Genomic DNA, 21,412 nt, shown 5'->3' with positions numbered 1-21,412 from the left:
GCTGCCGCTAGACGTGGGACTTGACTGGATGGCGGCAGTGTCAATCACTCGGGTGGGGGCGGAGGCGGCTCCCATTGAGGCGGGGGGCGAGCGGCTTTTTCTCCCTAGCACCAGCCCGCGCGCTTTGCCTCTGTGGAACGTGCGGAGCCGGGCTCCTGCCTGGCAGCCTGCGGGAAAAAGGGACTAAAGCCCACAGGTGCTCGTCTGCGCATGCGCTAGCGGAACCCGGAGCAAGCGCCCGAAGAGGCGGGGGGAGGGAGAGGACGGGCCGCGCATGCGCCGTGCGGGGAGCCAGGCGCCTGCGCGCTAGGGGGGCTATTTTGGCGGGCGGCGAGCGTTGCGCAGAAGCGGCCTCGGCTCTGAGGGCCTGCGAGAGGGGGGAGTCCGCGCCGGACCCGCTTCGTCCCCAGGTACCCGGGCGGCGGCGGGGCGGCTGAGCCGGGACATCGGGCTGCTGGGCTCGGGGCGGAGGGGGAGACGGGCTCATTGTGCGGAATGAAAGGGGTTAGGGGGCGGGCCCGCGGCCACTGACGGACAGCTCGGCCGGCCAATGGAGGGGCGGGGGCGGGGCAGAGGCGCGTGACGGGCAGTGGGGGGTGCTGGTGCCCGTCGCGCGGGAGTTGGGAGTGGCAGCCGGCTGCGCCAATGGGGCGCCGCCTGGGGGGAAAGGGCGGGGCCTTCCCGGTTGATTGATGGCGCGGCGGGCCAAAGGGCGCGCGGTGTCGGGTTGTTTCCTCCCGATGGGCGGGACAATCGGCGCCCCGCTCTGGGCTGGGGGGGGGAGGCGGCTGGGACACGGGGCGCGCCCCCGAGTCTGGGCTGGGGGAGCCGAGCCCCGCCCCCTCGCGTCCCCCTCGGCCTCTGCCCCCCCCGCTCCCCATCCCCCGCCCTGCCCCCCCCGCGGGCGGTGCCCCCCCATCGCCCCGCCCCCCGCTGCCTCCCCCCCGTGCCTCTGCCTTGCCCCCCCCACCCTGCCCTTTCCTCGGCCTGTGCCCCCCCCGCCCCCGTGCTACAACCCCCCCGTGTTGTGCCCCCCATCCCCTCTCTGCGCCTCCCCCCCGGCCTCCCGCAGTCCCGCTGTAAATCCTTCGTTCTGCTCCCGCCCCGCATTCCTGCGCTCCCTTGTCCTGGAAACTTCTCAGCTCTGTCTCTGCCACATCTCCTGTGCTGCCCTCTCCCCCCGCCCCTCCTCCTCCCTTTCCCACCCAGATCCTTGTCAGCCCCTCACTGCTCCTGCAGCCCCCCTCGCTGACTCCCCACGAGCTTCTCATGCTGCTCCTACCCCTTGTACTAGCTGCCCTGCCCTGTCCTGTCCTTCAGCCCCTCTGTTCCCTGCAATAGTCCCTGTGCTCCCCCTCAACCCTTCCCCTGCTGTTTTTCCCTGAGATCCCCTCCATTTCTCTGTCAACAGCCCTTCATCTGGGGTTCTCCCTATCCCCACTTGCCTGCTGTTTTAGTGAGAACCGAACCTGGGACCTCTGGATTAGTGTGTCAGCAGCTTGAGCTAAAAGCCAGCTGGTTCTCTGCAACATCTTGTTCCCTACTGCTCAGTCCCTCCTGGATATCTATAAATCCCACTAACCACAATTCCTGCTAATCCCAGTCTCCTGCAAACCTCCCCTCATGCACTCCCTCCAATGCCCTGCATCCTCTGTGTCCATCTCTTGGATCCCCTGCAAATCTCTTCCTCAGAAAAATCCTCTGCAACTCACCCCACCAGCTGCCCACCACAGATCTTATATCCTCCCCCCAATCTTCTGCCACGCACCCTCTTATGCTTGTCACTACCCCCCTGGGATCTCCTTCAACTTCCTCCCCAAGATTCCCTGCAATTCCCCTATCTCCCCCCACCCATGTCCTGCAAACAATCCCCCAGCTCTACTGCCCTGTCCCCTGAAAACATCCCCCCCCCTTTAGCCCTCCTCATCTTCCCACACAAAGATCTATAGCTCTCAGGCAGCCCTTTCTCCCCTCAAACAACCCTCATTCCTTTCTCTACCTTCACCATCCTCTGTAACTGCCCATCCATGGCTGCCTGATTGGGGGGCCACAAACTGTACTCTGCTCTGCAACCCATTTTGCCCCGCCCGGCCCCTACTCCACCCCTTCCCCAAGCCCTGTCCCTGCCTTGCCTCCAATGCAACCCTTTCCCAAAGCCCCTGCCTCCAGGTGATGCTATCTGTGAGATTACAGGGGGTTTGGCATAGGGCAGCAGCAAGGGTCAAGTCCCCCCCCCCCCCCCCCCACTGTGTACCCAGCAGCATTTTCTCTTCTGCCCTGCTACCCATCTCCTAGCTGAGTCACTCCATTTCCTGCTGTTGCAGCGAAGTGGAACCAGAGTCACTCCACTTCCTGCTGCTGCAGTGAAGTGGAGCGAGCTAACTGGGAGATGGCGGCAGAGTGGAGCAGGCTGCCTGTGAGTGGGATAGGGATGCCAACCTTTGCTACTGCCCAGAGCCAGCCCTCCTCCTCTCCCCCTCCCCCAAGTTATCCTTCAGACCCATCCTGGACCTTGTGGGCTAATGTCATTATGAGGGACCATCCCGTCTGTAGGACGGGTGGGGCAGCTACAGCAGGCTCTGGGGTTTGTCTGCACATGGGAAAATTAATCTGGAATAAGACAGGATGTGAAGTTATAGTGGCTCATAACTATCTGTAACCCACTGTTTCTTCTTTGTCCTGTGACTGTAGTAGAGTTAGTTGCTCACTTCTCTCTGCGGGTGTGTCTATACAGCACTCTTCACTCAGAATTAGCTACACAAATTGCGCTACGCAAATTGCATAGCTTATTTTGAGTGTATTTCAAAATAACTCACTATTCCAAAATGCCCCATAACCCTCATGGAACAAGGGTTACCAGGACGTCGGAATAAGCGGCCTGTGATTTCAAAATTGATTTCGAAATAACGGGCTGCTTCAATAGACATGGAATAGCTATTTTGGGATACTTCCGGTATCCCGAAATAGCTCTGCAGTGTGGATGTATCCTGAGTGGCCGCTTGCAATACATGTTTACTCCTTACCTGTTCTACACTTGTATTTAGCTGTAACACTCCGAATGCCTTTCCCAGAACTGAAGAAGAGCTCTGCATATACTTGAACAGTTGTCTTTCATCAGCTGAAGTTAATCCAATAAAAGATACTGCCTCACCCATCTTGCTTGTTTGGTATCCTGGGACCAATATGACTACAAGATCACTGCAGTTTACTATGGGTTCACTACTCCTGATTTTAACTCCCTGTCTGGATGCACTTATTCCAGAATAAACCTGCCTTGTTCTGGATTAGTTTAAACCTGAAAAAGGCATGCTTATTTTGGACTAAGTATCCCTAGAGAGAGTTAATCAGAAGTAATTAATTCACTTGAAATTCTCACACACTGTATCTTGTTCTGGATTAACTTCCATATGTAGATACAAAGCTAGTAGCAACAGAGGGGGCAGATGGAATTTGTATCTCTGTATGCTCTAGCAAAGTGGTTTTAAATCTTTATTGGCGGACTCCTAAACTTTGAATGGGTCTTTGTTTTATTCTATAGTTACAAGAGTAGTTTAAAAAAAAAAATCAAAGGTACTTTACTTTCATACTGAATTCTTGCTTTACCCTTGCCCCCAAAATTGGTCCATGTGGCAAAATTGTCCGTGTGTTTAATGAGGGACAAAGAGCCTTTTCCTCTCTGGAAGGAAGGCAGGATTTCAAAATGCGATGAACCGTTACCGGCTCGTTAATGAATCCTGTGCTTTAGCATTTCCTTTGAGGAGACTATTCTGCTTACCTGTTTCAGAATTGAAGATAATGAGAATTTAATGGTGGAAGTGGATGTGCCTTATTGAAATACTGGGCTTATTTCTCCTCTCCTCCCCTCCCCCCCATTTAATCAGTTAATGTGATATTTGGAAACCAAGTTATTGACACGCACATGTTAAGTTAGCCCAGGTAATGGGAACCTGTGCTTACCCTTATGTAACTTTAATTTCTTTATGCCTAAGTTCTCATATGGCTCTCAGCACCTTGCTGTCTGAGCACTTCCTAATGCAACAGCAGGCTGATTTGCTTGTTTTAATAACTGTGCAGTGCTGTTTTAAAACATGACTAAATGTTTGTGTCCCTGCAACGTGCTTAAAGACCTTTTAGTTGTATATCCTGAAGCAGAGAGAGGCCTTGTAATTTAACAAGCCTGAGCTAGAGATTGGTAGTAATGGTTTTATTGAATAGGCTGCTTGTTACAATGATGAGACTAAACGTGTTACTGTTTCAAATGTTAGGCCCTTTGCTTGTCTGTTTGATCTGCAACTAGTTTTCATCTCTTATTGTTAGTTTGACCATCTTCCATGTCAGTCACTTCTTAGCAAGATGGCTGCCACCAACTTATGTTTCCGAAATGGCAATTTTTTACTTCAGATTTAAACCCGGGTGAAGATCAGAGCAGTAATTTTGGGAAAGGGGCTGTGATCTTTGAACACAGGAACGAGGCATATTTCTCCAATTGACCTTCTAATCCTAGCAGTAGTATTTGTATGTGTTGTAATTGCTGTTCACATAAAGACAGATAGTAGCTCCCTGACACATTCAGATACTTTCAAGCAAGGTAAAATGTGAGGCTACTTTTGTGCATCAGAGTTCCAACAATCCTCCTTATCAAAGCCTTACTTTAGAAAGGTTTAGATAATTCTGATTTTTATATTTGGCACGCTATTTATCCAAGGGCAACTGTAGTGGGTCTTGCAACAGTATTCTTTATAGAACTGGTGTTGTCACCGAATGCAGCAAATGTTTCCGTACCACTCACAGTTTAGATGGTTTTCATTACTTGTAACTAAGGGCAAAGCTAGCAGTCTTTGTAAGTGGGGAAATTTGATAGCAATACCGCTCTGGCTGTTATCATGTACCAACCAATCGCAACCCTGACAACATTGCAGGGTTAGATTCTCCATTAAGGGAGTTCTAGTACTGCATTTGCAATCACGTTTGCATGACACAGTGGAGCACCATTTCGTTTGTAGTGCAGGAGGGACCTTAGCGGCCTCCCAATGCTTTAACCTGTGGCCCATCTGTGTTCTGCCTGCAGCTCTTGATCCCTCCCCCTCCCTCTGGGCACTTTCCCTGGGGGCATGTCTACATTGCATTCCTCTTCCGAGAGAGGAATGCAAATGCAGACAAGCAAAATTGTAAATGAAGCGTGGATTTGAATTTCCCGTGCTTCATTTGCAAAATCACGGATTGCTGCTTTTCCGAAATAGTGTCTTTTGAGAAAGCACATGGTCCCCACGGGGTTGTTTCGAGAGAAAACGGGGGAGGAGGCAAGGAAGAGGCAGGGCAGGGCCTGCAGCAGAGGGATGGGTCAAGCAGCCCCTGGCAAAATGAGAAGTGACACACAATGAAAGCAAGGGCACGTGTGAGGTGCAATGCTGGTTGCACACAACATTGTGAGAGCCCCTACCCTCCCTCTGCTTCGTTTATTTTTGCCGGCAATTAAATTTGTCCCAGTAATGGATCGCTGCGTTGAAAAGGCCTGATAAAGGAGAGTCAAATTCCATGTGCCTAACCAGGACCCCAGGAATAAGATTAATGCACATGCTCAATTTCCGCCTTGCGGCCCACTGAGATAGAAGACCACTCATTCAGCACACTCACTAGTCGTGGTTGCCCATCCCTGCTTTAGCATGATACAGGGACTCTAATGTTCTGATCCAAAGAATAAAATTGACCCTCTTCTCCCCCCCCCCCCCCCCCCAGGTGCTAATTCGGTCTCCTGGCCTGAAATACCCTTCATATGAAGCCTTTTCAGTGGGTTACGCTCAAGAATTGGGTGAGGAAGGAGCATGGGAGGAAGGGAATTCTCCTAAGCTCTGGTGGTAATGCTGTGTGTAGCTCTTCCCTCTCAACATTTTGGGCTGGAAGAGCAACTGCTGCCCCTCCCCTTCCCTCCCGCAAGCCTTTACACCCCTTGGCTCTGTGGAAGTGGGAATACAATAGTCCGCTTGTGCTCTGGCCCCAGTGTAGATGGGCTCCTTGCCCCAGGACAGAGGTTGCAGAGCCAGCACTGCCTGGCTTCTCCAGCTGTGCATCCTATCATTGGGCTGTCTGTGTAAATATCAAGCCAGCCTAGATGCTGTCTGGAAATGCTTCACCAAACAGGAGCAGGAGGGGCCTACTCTGCCTTGTTCATTTCAGAAGACAGACTCTGTTCTTTGCCAGCCCGTTCACTGAAAACTGTCCCAGACAATCAGATCTTTTAAAGTGGCAACACTGTTAAACAAAACTAAGCAGCAGCCAGGTCACATGTTTGTGATGCTGCTCCTCACCTCGCTCCTTTGTTTCAGAATACCGCAAGCCTGGCTCTCAGCCTGCATGTTGCCCAAACAAAGGCCTCGTAAGGTCCAACAGGACAGACGTGTTTTCGTTATTTTTAAACCATTCTCCTGGAAACAAGCATTAGGATACAAACTTTGCAAAAATGTGCTATTTCAATTAGCTTAGATTAGACGCTGAAAGGAAAATCGGCCAACTCCTCCCGCCCCCAGAGTAACTTCCTGGTATTTTATTGTTCCAACAGAGATGAACAAAAAACAGACTGGGTTTTTAGAATCTTTAAGTTTTAATCTAATACTTGATGATAAAATTCTGATCCCGCTCATTCCATTTGTAACAATCACTGATAAAGGAGTCAGCTGCATATAGTGATCAAAGCCACAGAGGCAAAAATCGTTCCTATAAGAACATAAAATACTCCACTTGTAAGAATCAACCAGTTATGTGAATCCAGTCATACAGGTCAGATGTGACTTGGATAAAAGAGTGCACAGTGTTTTTATCTTCAAAACTTATGCCTTTCAAGTGAAACCTGACATAGAATCATAGAGCTGGAAGAGACCTCACGAGGTCATCAAGTCCAGCCTCCTGCACAAGGCAGGACCAATCCCAACTAGACATGCTAAACTGGTTCCCTGATTGGATATTTTTTCTAACTTTGATCAGTTCAAATAATCATGGCTAGCTATATTTTTAAATTGCCCTGTTAAGACTTCAGTAAAGACACCACTGAGATAAACTGGCAGATTTCTCAGATGATTGGCAGATAGTTAATGTAATGCAGAATTAAAACAAAGTTTCTAGGCAACCCTGGAGTTAGCCTAAGTTAAGTACCAAACAAATAGGATGAAGCTAGAAAACTGAATTATCAGACACAGATGTGCAGAAGTGTGAGGAGTCCTGTGGCCACTTTAGACTAACATGTAGCTGAACATGAGCTTTTGTGGGCTGGAACCCACTTCATCAGATGCATGAAGTGGAAACTTCAGTTTGATAGTAATGTAACAATTTTGCATGCATGTATATACCTGTGAGGACTGATGCTGTTCAATATGTTCATAAATGATCTGGGAAAAGGGGTAACCAGTGAGGTGGCAAAGTTGAAGAGTGTTGTTTCACCTGCAGAGACAGTTAAATCCCCAGCTGACGGTGAGGAGTTACAAAGGGATCACTCAACTGGGTGGCCAGGCAACAAAATGGCAGATGAAATTCAATGTAGATAAAGCAAAGTGATTCATGTTGGAAAATATAATCCCAGCTACACAGTAGGGATGTAAATCCTGGTTAACCGATTGAGCAGGATCCTGCGCTGGGGACAACCAGCTCCCACTACCTCCCCATGTTTGGGGTGGCCAGCACCTCGCTCCAGCCCCGCCAGAGTAGGCCTCTGCCAGGTGAAGAAGCAGCTTGCACGAGTGGTGGGCAGCCTGTCTCCCGAGCGCTGCATACGGGCCATTGGGGTTCTGTGAATGTGTAACAAGTTGACTCACCTCTGTGGCGCCTCCTGCTGATCACCCTGGGAATTGGCTCAGTCCTCAGTGGGGTGTCCCCTCCAGGCCAGGGTCTCACCCTCTGTCACTCTGAGCTCTCTCCACACTCTCGCTCTGGGCCCATGTCTCTCCCAGGACCGACACTGCCCTCCAGCCGTGCCCACCGTGCTGGTCTCTTGCCCCCCTTCCAGGGGTGTCCTCAGTCCTTACCATGGCCAACTGGAGCCCCATGGCCTAGTCCCTCAGCTCAGGGGCAAGCCACAGTGTAGAAAGGCCACTCTCCGTAGTGACCAGGTGTGTCGGAAGCGGGGATGGGGACTCAGGTCTGCTCATTACTCTGGGTCCCGGATCAGGGACCCTCTGGCGGGAGCCTTGTCCTGCCCTCCACCGCTCCTGGTCCACTTCCCCATGAACCTTGCACCCTTCTGACCCCTGTATCAAGGCCTGCAGCATGGCAGGTAACCGGCTGGAGCCTCCCTTTCTAGCCCCCCTGAACCTGTCCAGTCCTGCTCCCTCCCTGGCCAGGTCCCACTGCTCTGCTGAGCAGCTCCTTGCAACCAGGGCTGCCCCAGCAAACTGCCCTCTGATTGGCTCCTTCTAAGAGCCCTTTCCTCAGTGGCTGGGGCTCTGCACAGGCTCCCTCCAGCCGACTAGAACCCCTTCTCTGCCGGAGTGGGGCAGCTGCCCCCCTACAGAATAGCCCACCAGTGTTGCCCACGTGCAGGCTTGCCACAGTCCTCTGGTTTCCATCCGCATCACTTTTTTCCTACCAGCAGTGCTAAAGCAACACGCGTGTAAAGCAAAGCAAGGGCATGCGAAGGGAGGTGCATGCGGATTGCACACGACATGGACTGTCCCATCCCGGGTGGGGGGACCATCTTCGTTATGACAGTCTTGCAGCCCACTGAGTTGGAAGGCCTCTCATGTAGCCCGCTCGCTCGCCTCGGTTGCTGATACAAACAATAACCCCCTTGTCAGTATTACTGCAGCTCCTAGGAGCCACCTCCTTGAACAACATTCGCTCTACTGGTGAAAGACACGTTCCTGGTGTAAGCAGTGTATGCACGGGGGAGTTTACTGCCATAGTTGTGTTGATTAGTGGTTCCCTTCTCCAAACACTCTTTGCCGACATAGCGCTGCTAGCAAAATACTGGCCTAAATGTTAGGTGTAGACCAGGCTTATCTAGCTACATCATGTCATGTGGAAAATTCACACTGAGATGCCTAGTTAAGCCCTGGTACCGGCACTGCTAGATGGACTGAAGAATTCTTCCATAGACCTTGCCACCTCCCTGTCCTGGGGGGGAGGGGAGGGGGTTACTACAGCAACATAAAAATCGCTTCTGTCACTGGAGCAAGTGCAGCCCCGCTGCTATACTGCTTGTAGCATTGATAATTGCTGCACCGGAAGCTATTATAATCGGGACCAGCTGGGCGGCTGCTGGCATAATGAGGCTGAACATAAGAACGGCCAGACTGGGTCAGACCAATGGTCCAGCCAACCAGTATCCTGTCTGCCCACAGTGGCCAAATACCAGATGCCCCAGAGGGAGGGAACGCAACAGGGGATCCTCACGTGATCCCTCCCCTGTCACCCACCTCCAGAGAAACAGAGGCGAGGGACACCATTCCGACCCACCCTGGCGAATAGCCATTGATGGACCTAACCTCCATGAATCTATCTAGCTCTTTTTTGAATCCTGTTAGTGTATATCTAGACTACACGCTTCTTTCGAAAGAGATAGTCTAGACAGCCACAACTCTTTCAGAAAGCGATCTGCTTTTTCAAAAGAGAGCACCCTAGCAATCTGGATGCTCTCTTTCATAAAAAGCCCTGGTTGCGGTCAAGACGCGGGTGAAGTTTTTTCGAAAAAAACCTTGTAGTCTAGAAGACACAGCATCAAAGTTCTAGCCTTCACCACATCCTCTGGCAAGGAGTTCCAGAGGTTGACTCTGTGCTGAGTGAAGAAAAACTTCCTTTTGTTTGTTTTAAACCTGCTGCCTATTCATTTCAGTTGGTGACCCCTAGTTCTTGTATTGTGGGAATAAATAAATAACTTTTCCGTATTCAATTTTCCACACCAGTCATGATTGTATAGACCTCCATCGTATCCCCCCCATTGTCTCCTCTGTGTTCTTCCACTACTCTTGCAGTGGGAAGAAGGCTCTGTGGGTTTCTGGTCAAGGCTCCATCTCTACTGGGAAAAGGCGTTTTTTAACATGCTGGCTGACCTGTTCAAGACGTCTCTTTTCCTAGGGCGGGCAAGGAGTTGGGGCCAGGTGATATTAGGTGTTAGAACTTCTAACCCTAATGAAGATGAGGTCTAATGTGTGGAGTCTGGTTTCGTTTCTTTATGTGGAGCGTGTCTTACCTGTGTTGCTCAGAGCATCTTAGAACAGGGTTGGGGAACCTCAGGCCCAGGGGCCAGACGCGACCTCTTGGCTTGCCTGGATCTGGCCCCCGAGGCTCAAGCCCCCCTTCGGGTCGTCCCCCCAGCATTGGGGAACATGCATCTACTGCGGGACAGGAGCATACAAAAATCTACTAGCCTGATGTGTGAGGGGAATGTGGGGAGCGTCTTTCTTCTCAGTCGGGGCCATGTCAGGTTTTTCTCTCTCTCTCTTTTTTTTTTTTTTTTTTCCCCTGGCTTCTCATTTGCGTGCAGTCCCTGGACTGGTTTTTCTGTGAATCAGTGGCCCCCGAGCCAAAAAAGGTCATTAGTACAATATTGAAAGAACTGTCTAAAGTTATGTCTCCATTGCAAAAAAAGAAGTGTGTGGTTTTTTTTGTTTTTTTTTGTTTTTATATATCAAGATATCGTCACTAGGATTTTAGCTAGGGAGCTTTAGTTTTTTATCTTTAGAGCAAGTATCTTGATATGAAAAGTACACCTTTTTCAGTGGAGACATAGCCACTGTCTTGATGTCTGTCCATTAATGCAGATTTTCCCTTTCATTTAGTTTGGACAATTAAATTAGATGATTTTTTTATTATTATTATTCTTTTGTCCTAGCCCAGAGTTTGGTTTTTGGGTTGCAAACGCTGCGAGAGAATGTGTATATGTTAAATAGTAACGGGGTTTGTCAAATGTTTTTTATCTAGAACCTAAAGTACCTTATGTAACCCTGCAAGTGAGAAATAACCATGTATGTGTGCTAATTTGAGGTTGGTGATTAATTGTGGTGTACAATATAGAAAGAATAAAGCACATTCCATTTCTCTAAATGAGCTGTCTCTTTGCAAATCTGAAGTGGGAACATCTGATTTTTGGTGAAAGGATCCTTCTCTTGTGTCGCTTAAATAACGGTATCTCTGTAGCACTGAGCACACTTTTATGATACTGTGGCACTGTAACTCGCACTTAAACGTCAGCAGAGATACTTGAGAGGGCCTGCAAGGTTCAATAACTGGTTTGTTTCGCCTAGTGTTGGCCATTATATTTTTTTACAAGCTCTTAAATTTCTACTGAGAGAAATTGCTTTGGATTGTAATGGTTGGTTAAGAAGCTGCCAAGGATATCTTGTTGTATGGGGCAGAAACTGTTCAATACTACTTTGATTTTATTTATCTAAGTTCTAGGCAATATAACTGAAGTATAATTTGCATTTACAAATACACTGAAGTTATAGCAGGATACAAAGATACACTGTGCATTAAAGGGACATTGTGAAGGGCTACATAAACATTTGGATGGCTCTCCTTAGTGAAGATTAAACTTCAGAAAATATCATAGTTGTGTGAGCTACTCTCTATGTCCTTGTCGTGAATCACATGCTAATAAACATCCATGTTTTGATAAATGAACCAGCTGTTTAGGTTGCAAAGCTCTGAATTTGTGTATTGTTCCTGTATATTATTGCACACAAGCTCACTTTTAAGAATCACAGTAATAAAAGTAAAACTCCTGGGCAGTTTGATCAACTCCCATTAAAGCTAGTCTAGTATGTTTCATTAAGTCCATAGGGAACTAGATTCATCTCCAAATGAGTACAGGCAGTCCCCGAGTTACGCGGATCTGACTTATGTCAGATCCGCAGTTACGAACGGGGCTCTCCCTCTCCCTGGTCTCCAGCAGACCAGGGAGAGGAAGCAAAGCGGCGGAACACGTGGGCAGCGGACAGCCCAGACGCGTCTGGGCTGTCCGCGTGCTCCGCGGCTCTGCTCTGCTTTGCTCCCCGTCCCCCTGGTCTGCAGACCAGGGGGACGGGGAGCAAAGCAGAACGAAGCCGCGGAGCCTGGGGTTCTTAAGTTGAATCTGTATGTAAGTCAGAACTGGCGTCCAGATTCAGCCGCTGTTGAAACTGATCAGTTTCAGCAGCGGCTGAATCTGGACGCCAGTTCCGACTTACATACAGATTCAACTTAAGAACAAACCTACAGTCCCTATCTTGTACGTAACCCGGGGACTGCCTGTATCTGATTTCATGTGACGAACTTTTCATCTTAAAAAATTAATGCTAGAATGATGGAAAAACTTGGGAATTAAAAATTCTTGACCTTTGGCCCGGGCCATGTTACTTCCATTGGTGAACTACCGCCGACGGAAGCCGAAAGGCACCAGGGCGCTGGAGCGGGTAAGTAAACAAACTGGAGCAGCCTGTTAATAAGCTTGAAACACTGCTGTAGACTTTTGTGATCTCTTAACTTCACAGTCTTGTTTAGCCGGAGGCTCCATCTGTAAATAGACTTCCAATGTAACATACACAATGACCATCCAGGGAGATAAATGTCTACGGCCGCTTGCCTGAATAATTCCTGGTTATCATCTTCTGGTGACTTGTCTTACGTACATACACTGAAAGTTAAGTTTGTAAGATATGTAAGGTAACTGTTGAAATAATAGCCTTACTTACTAAAGTGATTATGCTGACTTGCGGGCTATGGTCTCTCAGAGACTTTACATGTAGAATAGTGATAGAAATGTAGCCGTGTTAGTCTGGTGTAGCGGAAACAAAATACAGGACTATGTAGCACTTTAAAGACTAACAAGATGGTTTATTAGGTGATGAGCTTTCGTGGGCCAGACCCACTTCCTCAGATCAAATAGTGGAAGAAAATAGTCACAACCATATATACCAAAGGATACAATTAAAAAAAAAATGAACACATATGAAAAGGACAAATCACATTTTACGTGCCCCTCTTTGGCTAACTAGTATGTAGATATGAGACCCCAGGGATCCCTTTTAAAAAAAAAAAATAAAAAAAAAAAAATAAAACTTGGACCCCTTCTGCTACTTAACAAGGGATCCCTGGTCAGTGTGTGTTTCTGGCTGGGTCTTTCATGGATTGATTCTTGGCCCTACCCTATGTAACAACTTTTAATGACCCGGAAGAAAACATAAAATAGTCTCTGATCATGTTTGCAGCTGACACAAAAATAGGGTAAACTTCAACAACAACAAATAGTCTGGTAGTACTTTATAGACTAACAAAACATGTAGATCATATAGCTCATGATATCATCTCCATGTTTTGTTAGTCTAGAAAGTGCTACCAGACTATTTGTTGTTTAAGTTTATCCTGTACAAACTAACTTGGCTACCCCCTGAAGCTACCATAAAAATAGGGGGAGCTAACTAAAGAAGAGAACAGGGCACTGATATATGGTGATCTGCCTTGCTTGGAAAGCAGTGTGCAAGCCAATGAGATGTGTTTTCATATGGCTCAATCTAAATCTTTGAACAGAGGACATGGGCTGTACTTCCCAGTGACACTGAGAGACTGGGGGAGTGGTGGCTAAGCAGCTGAACACCAGCTTCTGGTGTGATGCTGGAAGGGCTTGGCTGTATAAACGGAAGTCTCAGGTAGGGGTGATTAGGACACATTACCTCTGTATTTGAGTTTGGAGTGACAGCTTCTGGAATACAGGGTCCAGCTCTAGTGCCCACCGTGCAGGAGGGATGTTGCTAAATTTGGAGAGGGTTCAGAGGAGAGCCAGAAAAAATAATTAAGGCTCCGAGAATCTGTCTTATAGTGAAAGACTCGAGCTCAGTCTATTTAGCTTAATCAAGAAGAGATTATGGGTGACTTGATTACTGTACAATCTGTAAGTACCTGGGTGGGAACCAGATAATAACAGGCTCTGCAGTCTAGCAGAGAAAGGTCTAACCATCCAGTGCCTGCAAGCTGAATCCACACCAATTCAGACAGGAAATAACACATAACCGAATAATTAACCACTGGCACAGCTTATGAAGGGTTTGGTGGATTTTCGATCACAACTGTCTCTTTAAATCCAGACTGGATGTTTTTCTAAAGGATCTGTGTTCTGAATTATTTTGGGAGAAGTTCTAGAAGCGTGTGTGGTACAGGAGATCAGACCAGGTGATCACAGTGGTCCCTTTTGGCCTCAAAACTATGAATGATTATGAAATGTCCCAGTTCTCGAAATGTCTATCTCTCTAATGATCTTGGGTTAAAGAACGTGTGGTATTTAATGCTTTTTTCAAAGTGCAGCAAGTTAATGTATTTTGGACATAAAGGAATCTTGGCTAAGTCTGTATCCCAAAGTATATAGTCTACATAGATAACAGGTCGTTTCTGTAGGTGTGTTAGCTAGCATCCTAGGCATTAGCTGATCAAGGTAATCTGTTAAACACTACAGCTGGGTTGTTAAAATTCTAGGGAAGATGTTAAGTTCTCTTTGAAAATCATTTGAGGCTCTGCAGCGGCCTAGCCTTGGCTGATTTTCTTAACCAAATTCTACCTCAGTTAAAGTTGGAGCTATGCTCTATGCTTGCTGACCGTGATTATGTCAAGTCAAGGTTTTGAAAGCCATTTCCAGCATGGTCCTCTCTTGTAGTAAGTGGAGACTAGATATATGTTTCCACTTCTAGAAATGATAAGTGTAGGGTTTCTTGGATGTTGAGTGATTAATCTGGGTAATTACTTCTTCCACCCTTGCTGGAGGTATTGAAATGTGTAAGGATTATTATGTGCTTCGAGATCTTTACAGGGACCATATTGACTCTTGTGTTTGTGCATCTACCACTTTATGGGTGTTGCCTGAAACAACTTAACCAAATTTGGCAGGCAGCTGTGGCATAGAAATGCATGTCTTGTTTTAGATACTTTTAGCTTTGTGTTGCAAACTCTCTTACTAGTTTATTTTGCAGAGTTACCAAAGTATTGTAAATACTGTCCCTGCACTGCCTGTAATAACAGATGCCGCTTCCATCAAACTCCTACAGGCTTCCAACTGTTTAATTTTGCCCACCTTCCTCCTTTCCAGGAATATGATAGAGCTGTCTGCCTTTAGAAAAAGATTGTCAATGGGTTCTGTAGTAGCAGTACTGAAGGTTCCAAGATTGAAAAGTGGTGGGTGCTGGTTCCTAGATGTACAGCTGTTGTAAACGTGTGCAAGAGAAAATCCCACTAGTTATTTCTCTCTCTCTCTCTCTCTGGATCTGGGTTGCATCTGGAGTTGACATGTGTGTCTTGATTTGCTGCAGTCCCTGTTCCTGTTTTATAATGTTTACAAGAAACTGAGCCTGACATTGAAAAGAGCTCAGAGCTCCTGTTAAGGCATGAAAATAAATGGCCAGTTTTTCAAAAGAGCTATGCACATTGGGTAGACGCTGGTGTGGCAAGACTTTGCACTTCAGCAGGGGGGCCTTACTGGGTGGTCATCTACATGTGACTTCACAAAGTTACTAACTTAGTAAATTACTCAGTTAGGTAAGCATAGGTGTACACCATCACCCTGATATCAGAGTGCAATCAGCTACACTTTATGGAAGCTTCCCTCCCCCCTTCGCTTTTGCTCCTTTAAAAGTATGAGTGCAGATTTGTTTCCTCTTAAGTCTAGGGTACGTTTCTATAACCTAGTTTTGGAAGATACTAGCAAAGCATATCTTAGATCTAACACGTGACTTGTGTTAAAATCCTACTCCATTGAGTCTGCTCATTTTGTGGTTCTTTTTATTCTGGATTAAAAGAAGCTGTTGAAAACATGTAATCCTCAAATTTTCTGGGGTGGTTCCAGGCAGATAACACTAGAGCAGTGATCTCTTTCAGGAAGTAAATATACGCACTCTCTTCTAAGCCTTATCCTGCAAGGAACTGTGCGGTGCTTGGTACTCGGCAAAATTGAGCCCTCAGACTGTGGCACGTGCTAGGCTGCTAACTGGTTAGCTAACATGGCCTCAGCTAAATGAAATACATGACCAAAAGACAGACAGACATTACACGTGAGTATTGGCTGCAGCAGAGAAAGTAGTTAAGGCGAGGGAAAGATTGTAGCCACCTGGACAGACTGAGGTCAGGGCTACACTACAGGTTGAACCTCTCTAATCCTGCACCCTGTAGATGTGACCAGGGCCAAACCAGAGAATTTGCTGGACCATGGGAGGTCAGCATTGGCTAGCAGCGTTACCAACGCTGCCCCTGCTTGCTGGGCTGTTAGAGGACATTGAGGGGTGAATTAGAGTAAATAGAAGCACAGAACACTGAGAGCCAGGACTGATGACTGTCAACCAACTTTGTGGGATCCTGGGGAACCCTTGACCACACCCATGATAAGTGGACACCTGGCAAACTCAAATCATGCTGGACCACGGATGTTGCTGGACCAGAGAGTGCTGGATTAGAGATGTTCAACCTGTACAAAATTACATCGCTATAACTGCATCTCTCAGGGTGTGAAAATCCACACCCCTGAGCGACCTAGTCATACCAACCTGACCCCAGTGCAGACCATGCTTTTTGACATAGTTGCAGCCTGTCGCAGAGGTGCAGAACTATGTGGACAGGAGACGCTCTTCTGTGGGTGAGTAGCATCTTTGCTGAAGTCCTACAGTGGTGCAGAGCTGTAACCCTTCCTTAAAACACTGTGCTTTTGAGGCGAGACTGTTTGCAGAGCAGTTGAGTTGCTGTAAAATTAAAGCAAGTTAAAGAATAAGGCCTGGCCTATATTTGACAATTAGATTGAAAAATCCACACCTGTGAACAAGGTAGGAAAGCCAGCCCAAGTCCCTGTGTAGACAGCGCTAGGTTGACAGAAGCATTCTTCCCTTGACTTCTCGGCTGCCTCTCAGGGAAGTTAGTTACCTATGTGAGTGTAGAACCCCTCCCATGAGCTCGAGTTGTGTCTACACTTTTGCATTTTAAGCGTGGATAAGCCCTAAGGTTCGACTTTTTTTTCTTTCTCTCCAGGAGAGGCCAGACTGACATGTGAAGTAATTATTTCAAGGCGCTCTCTTTGTGTTAGGAGAATAGTGATAGAGATGTAGCCGTGTTAGTCTGGTGTAGCTGAAACAAAATACAGGACTATGTAGCACTTTAAAGACTAACAAGATGGTTTATTAGATGATGAGCTTTCGTGGTCTGGCCCACGAAAGCTCATCATCTAATAAACCATCTTGTTAGTCTTTAAAGTGCTACATAGTCCTGTATTTTCTTTGTGTTAGAACACCCCTGTATATAAAATTAGGCATGGTCTGCACTGGAAAAATTAGGTTGATTTTTAATTACATCGGTCAGAGATAGGGGAAACCCCTTGATGGTGTTAGGTTGTCTTAAGTCCTTTTTAGATAACACCTTGGTCAGCAGAAGAATTCTTCAATCAATATGGCAATTGTCTCTCAGGGAGGTGGATTACCTGTATTGTTGCTGTGTGCCGCTCTAGCATTTTAAGTGTAGACAATCCCTTAGGCCAGGTCTACACTGCAATGTTAAATCAGAAAAAGAAATGCAATTTGCATACTGCTAATTGCATATCTTTTTCCAATTTACTTTAGAAAAAGGCTCTTTCAGAATTTGGCGGGTCTACATGGCACCACATTCAAAAGAGTGCTCTTTCAACACATTCCTTATTCCTCATAGAACAAGGTTTACAGGAATGGTAAAAGAGCACGTCCGCTTTTTTAAATTTTTTTTCCGAAAAGGTGGCTGCGTTCCTTGGACACAGCATTGCTTTTCCAGGATACCTCCAGTACCCTGGAAAAGCAGTGCAGTCTAGACATAGCCTTATAGTGTTTTAAAATATGTACAGTGACCTCTATGAATGGGAAATAACATTAAAATGCTTTTTCAAGCGTAGTTCTGCTTTGAAAACAGGCTGTGTAGAAACAGTTCCCTGGGTCTCCATGTTTGTTTTTGTGTGTCTGGCGCATGAGCTGATATTCTGAGTCTTATAAGTAAAAAGGCTCAGCAAATTCCCCTGGAGGTCTGAGAAGAAAATTAAGTTCATCGTGGCTCATGCATCAACCTTAGTAAAGATTCTGCCTTTGTGGTTTAGTTAGTAACTCTGTTGATGCAGTAACCAGTTAAGATCCCTGTTCATTTTTCCAGGTTCACTGAAATAGTGCAATTAAGTAGAGCCCTAAGCGGATTCAAATTTTGTATCTGCATCAGTATTTGCAAAAATGAGTGGCGGATATCCGCTTCCACATCTGCAGATAGCTGCATGTTTTCATAAAAATAGCTGCAGATATCCACATTAGGGAGAGAAAGGGTTAACTGGTGACCCGATAAGCATCACCCTTATCAGTAAGGGAGGACCGGTGGCAGGAACATACCCCCACCCGCCCCTCTCCCAAGAGATGCAGAGGGTTTGGCCTGGCTGGACTGGAGTAGTCCCCTGTCTGAAGAATCCTGGTTAACCAATTAAAACATTAAGTTTAACTTTTAAATGGGATTTTACATCCCTAATCCACATGTGCGGGTGCAGCTCCCTGCGGCTCTCTGCGGATTTGCAGGGCTCTACAATTAAAGCTGACCTGCTGGAGACTGGCGTGTTTCAGGCTCTGTCACTCTGCTTTTTCTACCCTCAGGCAGTCTATTAATTCCCTCCTGGGGGACAGATACACTATTACCTCCTAGGACTAACTGCATAACTGTTTAAAGAACATTAGCTGTGTGACCGAAACTGACACAATCCAGGAAATTCCAAGGTAAGACCTGGGAGTCTGCTTTAACTTGGAATTTCCTGGTTTCTGTCTGTCGCATGCTGCCTGTTCAAGGGCTATAAGGTGGGCTGTTTAATTCTTCTTAAAAAACCCCACCAACTAATGAGGTTATAAAAATAAGTATTTACCTCTGAGCTTGGAAAGGTTCCTAGTTGGATTAGCCTATGTACTAAGAAATACTGTTGGAAATCAGTTTAAAACTGGGACCCTTTTACTAATTAGCTATTCCATGTGCAGTATTTGCTGTTTGGGGAGTGTTCTGTATATGCCCCCTGGCCACGTTTTATACTAGGGGTCTGTCATTTTAAAATAAAATTTAATACCGAATGCAGTTGGACCACACAAGGTTTATGGACTAATAATTTGTTAAACTTGTTAAACTGGAAGCAGACTAAGTTATAGGAGCACAAATCTGCTGTAACAACTTTTTTCACTCTTGTATCTCAAATGGTTTAATTTGATTATTCCCCTCCCCCCCCCATTAATTTTAGTCTAAAACTTCACTCTGGGACTGAAACCTTATAACCTCATGTTTCAGTCTGGAATGGTTTTTATTGCCGAGTTATAAATCTCTGAAAAAATACCATTTTGTAAGTAATACTGACAGGACTTTAACTATTACCCTCTGAATATTTGGTTTTGATGGCTACCGCCCAATAGTGTCACAGTAGTAACATGATAGTCAAGGTTGAAAGAGCCCGTTTAATTTCTCAGCCACATTACCTCTAGTTTGAGGCTGAACTTTCCCTCGTTTCTGAACCACGTATGTTTTGGAAACTGATGCTAATCTGTTCAGCTCTTCAAATGCAAAGTGCTATGCAAGTAACTACTCTTTTGGGATGTAGCCAAGTATTATCCCATGTCTGCAGAGGGGAGAAACTGAGGCTCGTGGTTTAGGGTGCTGTCTGTTACCCCAGTCCAGTTGTTTATCAGGATGCAGCCTAACTAGTAATCAGGGCAATTACCACTTCCACCCTGGTGTATCTTTCAGTTTAGGCTGATGTGGTCTAGACCTTTTAACATAGTCATGACTTTCAACTCTGAGCCCTGTTTTCTCTCCTCTGTTAAACAAGGATAAGAGATTCTTCCTGGGAGGCTGTGTCTATTGGCATTGGTAACGGTGGTGCTTCTGCTTGTAGCATTGATTCGAGAACAGTCAAGCCCCGTCCATATGGAGGAAACCATTGAAAAGACAGAATCCCGCCATTGCGAACACTTCGCTCTGTGGCTGCTAGAAGCCCGGTGTAGGCAGACCACTAGCATTTGACACCATTTGATAACCCTTGCTTATCTGTGCTGTGGCTACTTACCCTTGTGGTGCTGGGCTGGTGCTAAGAATTTCTATACAGATGTCTCTGGTGTAGCTAGGGCCCCACTGTTGTAACTGGGTTTCCCAGATGACGTTGCATTTGCTGTTCTAGATGGGGGCATTCCTGCAGGGCAGACCCACAGAATATATGTATATGTACTTACTGAACTCTGCATCTAGCCCTGGGTAGACAGGCCTTCGTGGAATGGATCTGTTTAGCTATGATCAACAGCTCAACTGGAAATACCAACTCACTCCGAGAATCTTGCAGCTCTGGACAAAGCACTGTCACATCCTTAAACGACAAGCCCATAGTCTTGTTCACGCTCATTCTTCCCCTTCTGTTTATAGCGGCCTTTTAGCCCTGAACCTGCAGTGAGCTCTGCCCATGCATCTGTCTGCAGGATCGGCGCTTTAGTGACAAGAGTTTGGAGAAACCTTAGATGGGTCCCAAATGGGTGGGCAATACCTTGGCTGGGAGCAGTGCTGAAGCCTGCATCAGTGCCAACAATTAACAACATTTCACTTCCGATTTGCAGGAATTGGGTGGCCTTGGTGCATTAGGTGGAACTTCCTGCGCTATGGGAAAGAAAACCAAGAGGACAGCAGATAGTTCGTCCTCTGAAGATGAGGAGGAGTATGTTGTGGAGAAGGTGCTAGACAGGCGTGTTGTGAAGGGTCAAGTGGAGTATCTTCTCAAGTGGAAAGGATTCTCTGAGTAAGTCCAACTTTCCTTCTGACTTGCGCTAACGTCAGCAGCGCTCCAAGGGCAGCGCTTCAAAATTGACCTTCGCTGCCTTCATTCAAGCTTTGCTAAACACCTTCCTGGGTGGAGCTTGCCTTCTTCACTCCGGATAAGAGTGGCGTGCATCCATTTAAATGAGTGGGTCACGAGGAGAGGGCCTGGGATCGTAAGTGGGTTGTAAATCACTGGCAAAAGTTACTTTCCCTTTGGCGTCTGCGTTCCCTCTCTCACTTCATGGAGTTGGTAGTTCCACTTGAGTTGTTCACCAGCACTCTCGTCTATAATCTTCCTCCTCACTTGAGTACCAGGGGCTGGCTCGCGGGTGAAGGTGCACCTGCGCAGTTTTTGTCTAGACTTATTGTGGAGATGTTAAACTGCAGCTTGGGTAAATGGCTGGTTTAGAAGAGGGATACTTCAAGTGCCTTTAAAAAAAAATCTCCCCCTTAATTTTCTCTTAATCTGCCCCAGTGGGGAAACTCTGCAAGTTGTGTGTCCTCTGTGTTTGTCATGGCTTTTGGCCATGTAGTCTACCATGAAGCACAGACATGACGAAAATGTGCAAGGTGTGTTCTATCTTGGCATGGGATGTTTAAATGGATGCACACTGCTTTAGACTGGGTGGGCAGGACATTTAACAAGATGTTC

General features: G+C 46.9%; 1 protein-coding gene across 2 annotated transcripts in view; it reads left to right on the top strand.

The window, feature by feature from the left end:
• Positions 1–41: 41 nt before the first annotated feature.
• The window catches only part of CBX5 (chromobox 5), a 34,929-nt gene continuing 13,558 nt past the window's right edge, over positions 42–21,412 (top strand). Inside the window, exons 1-2 of one of the 2 annotated variants that reach the window (XM_014576890.3) lie at positions 42–196; positions 20,562–20,740. In XM_014576890.3, the coding sequence (XP_014432376.1) occupies positions 20,604–20,740 (137 nt within the window). In that variant the 5' untranslated portion in view covers positions 42–196; positions 20,562–20,603. Of the gene's footprint in view, positions 197–277; positions 411–20,561; positions 20,741–21,412 lie in introns of those variants that run through there. The other variant, XM_075901648.1, reaches the window with a different exon arrangement.

The sequence above is a fragment of the Pelodiscus sinensis genome, chromosome 19, assembly GCF_049634645.1.
Source record: "Pelodiscus sinensis isolate JC-2024 chromosome 19, ASM4963464v1, whole genome shotgun sequence".
In the NCBI taxonomy this organism is placed as follows: Eukaryota; Metazoa; Chordata; order Testudines; family Trionychidae; genus Pelodiscus; species Pelodiscus sinensis.
This window is presented reverse-complemented; position numbering and strand designations above follow the sequence as displayed.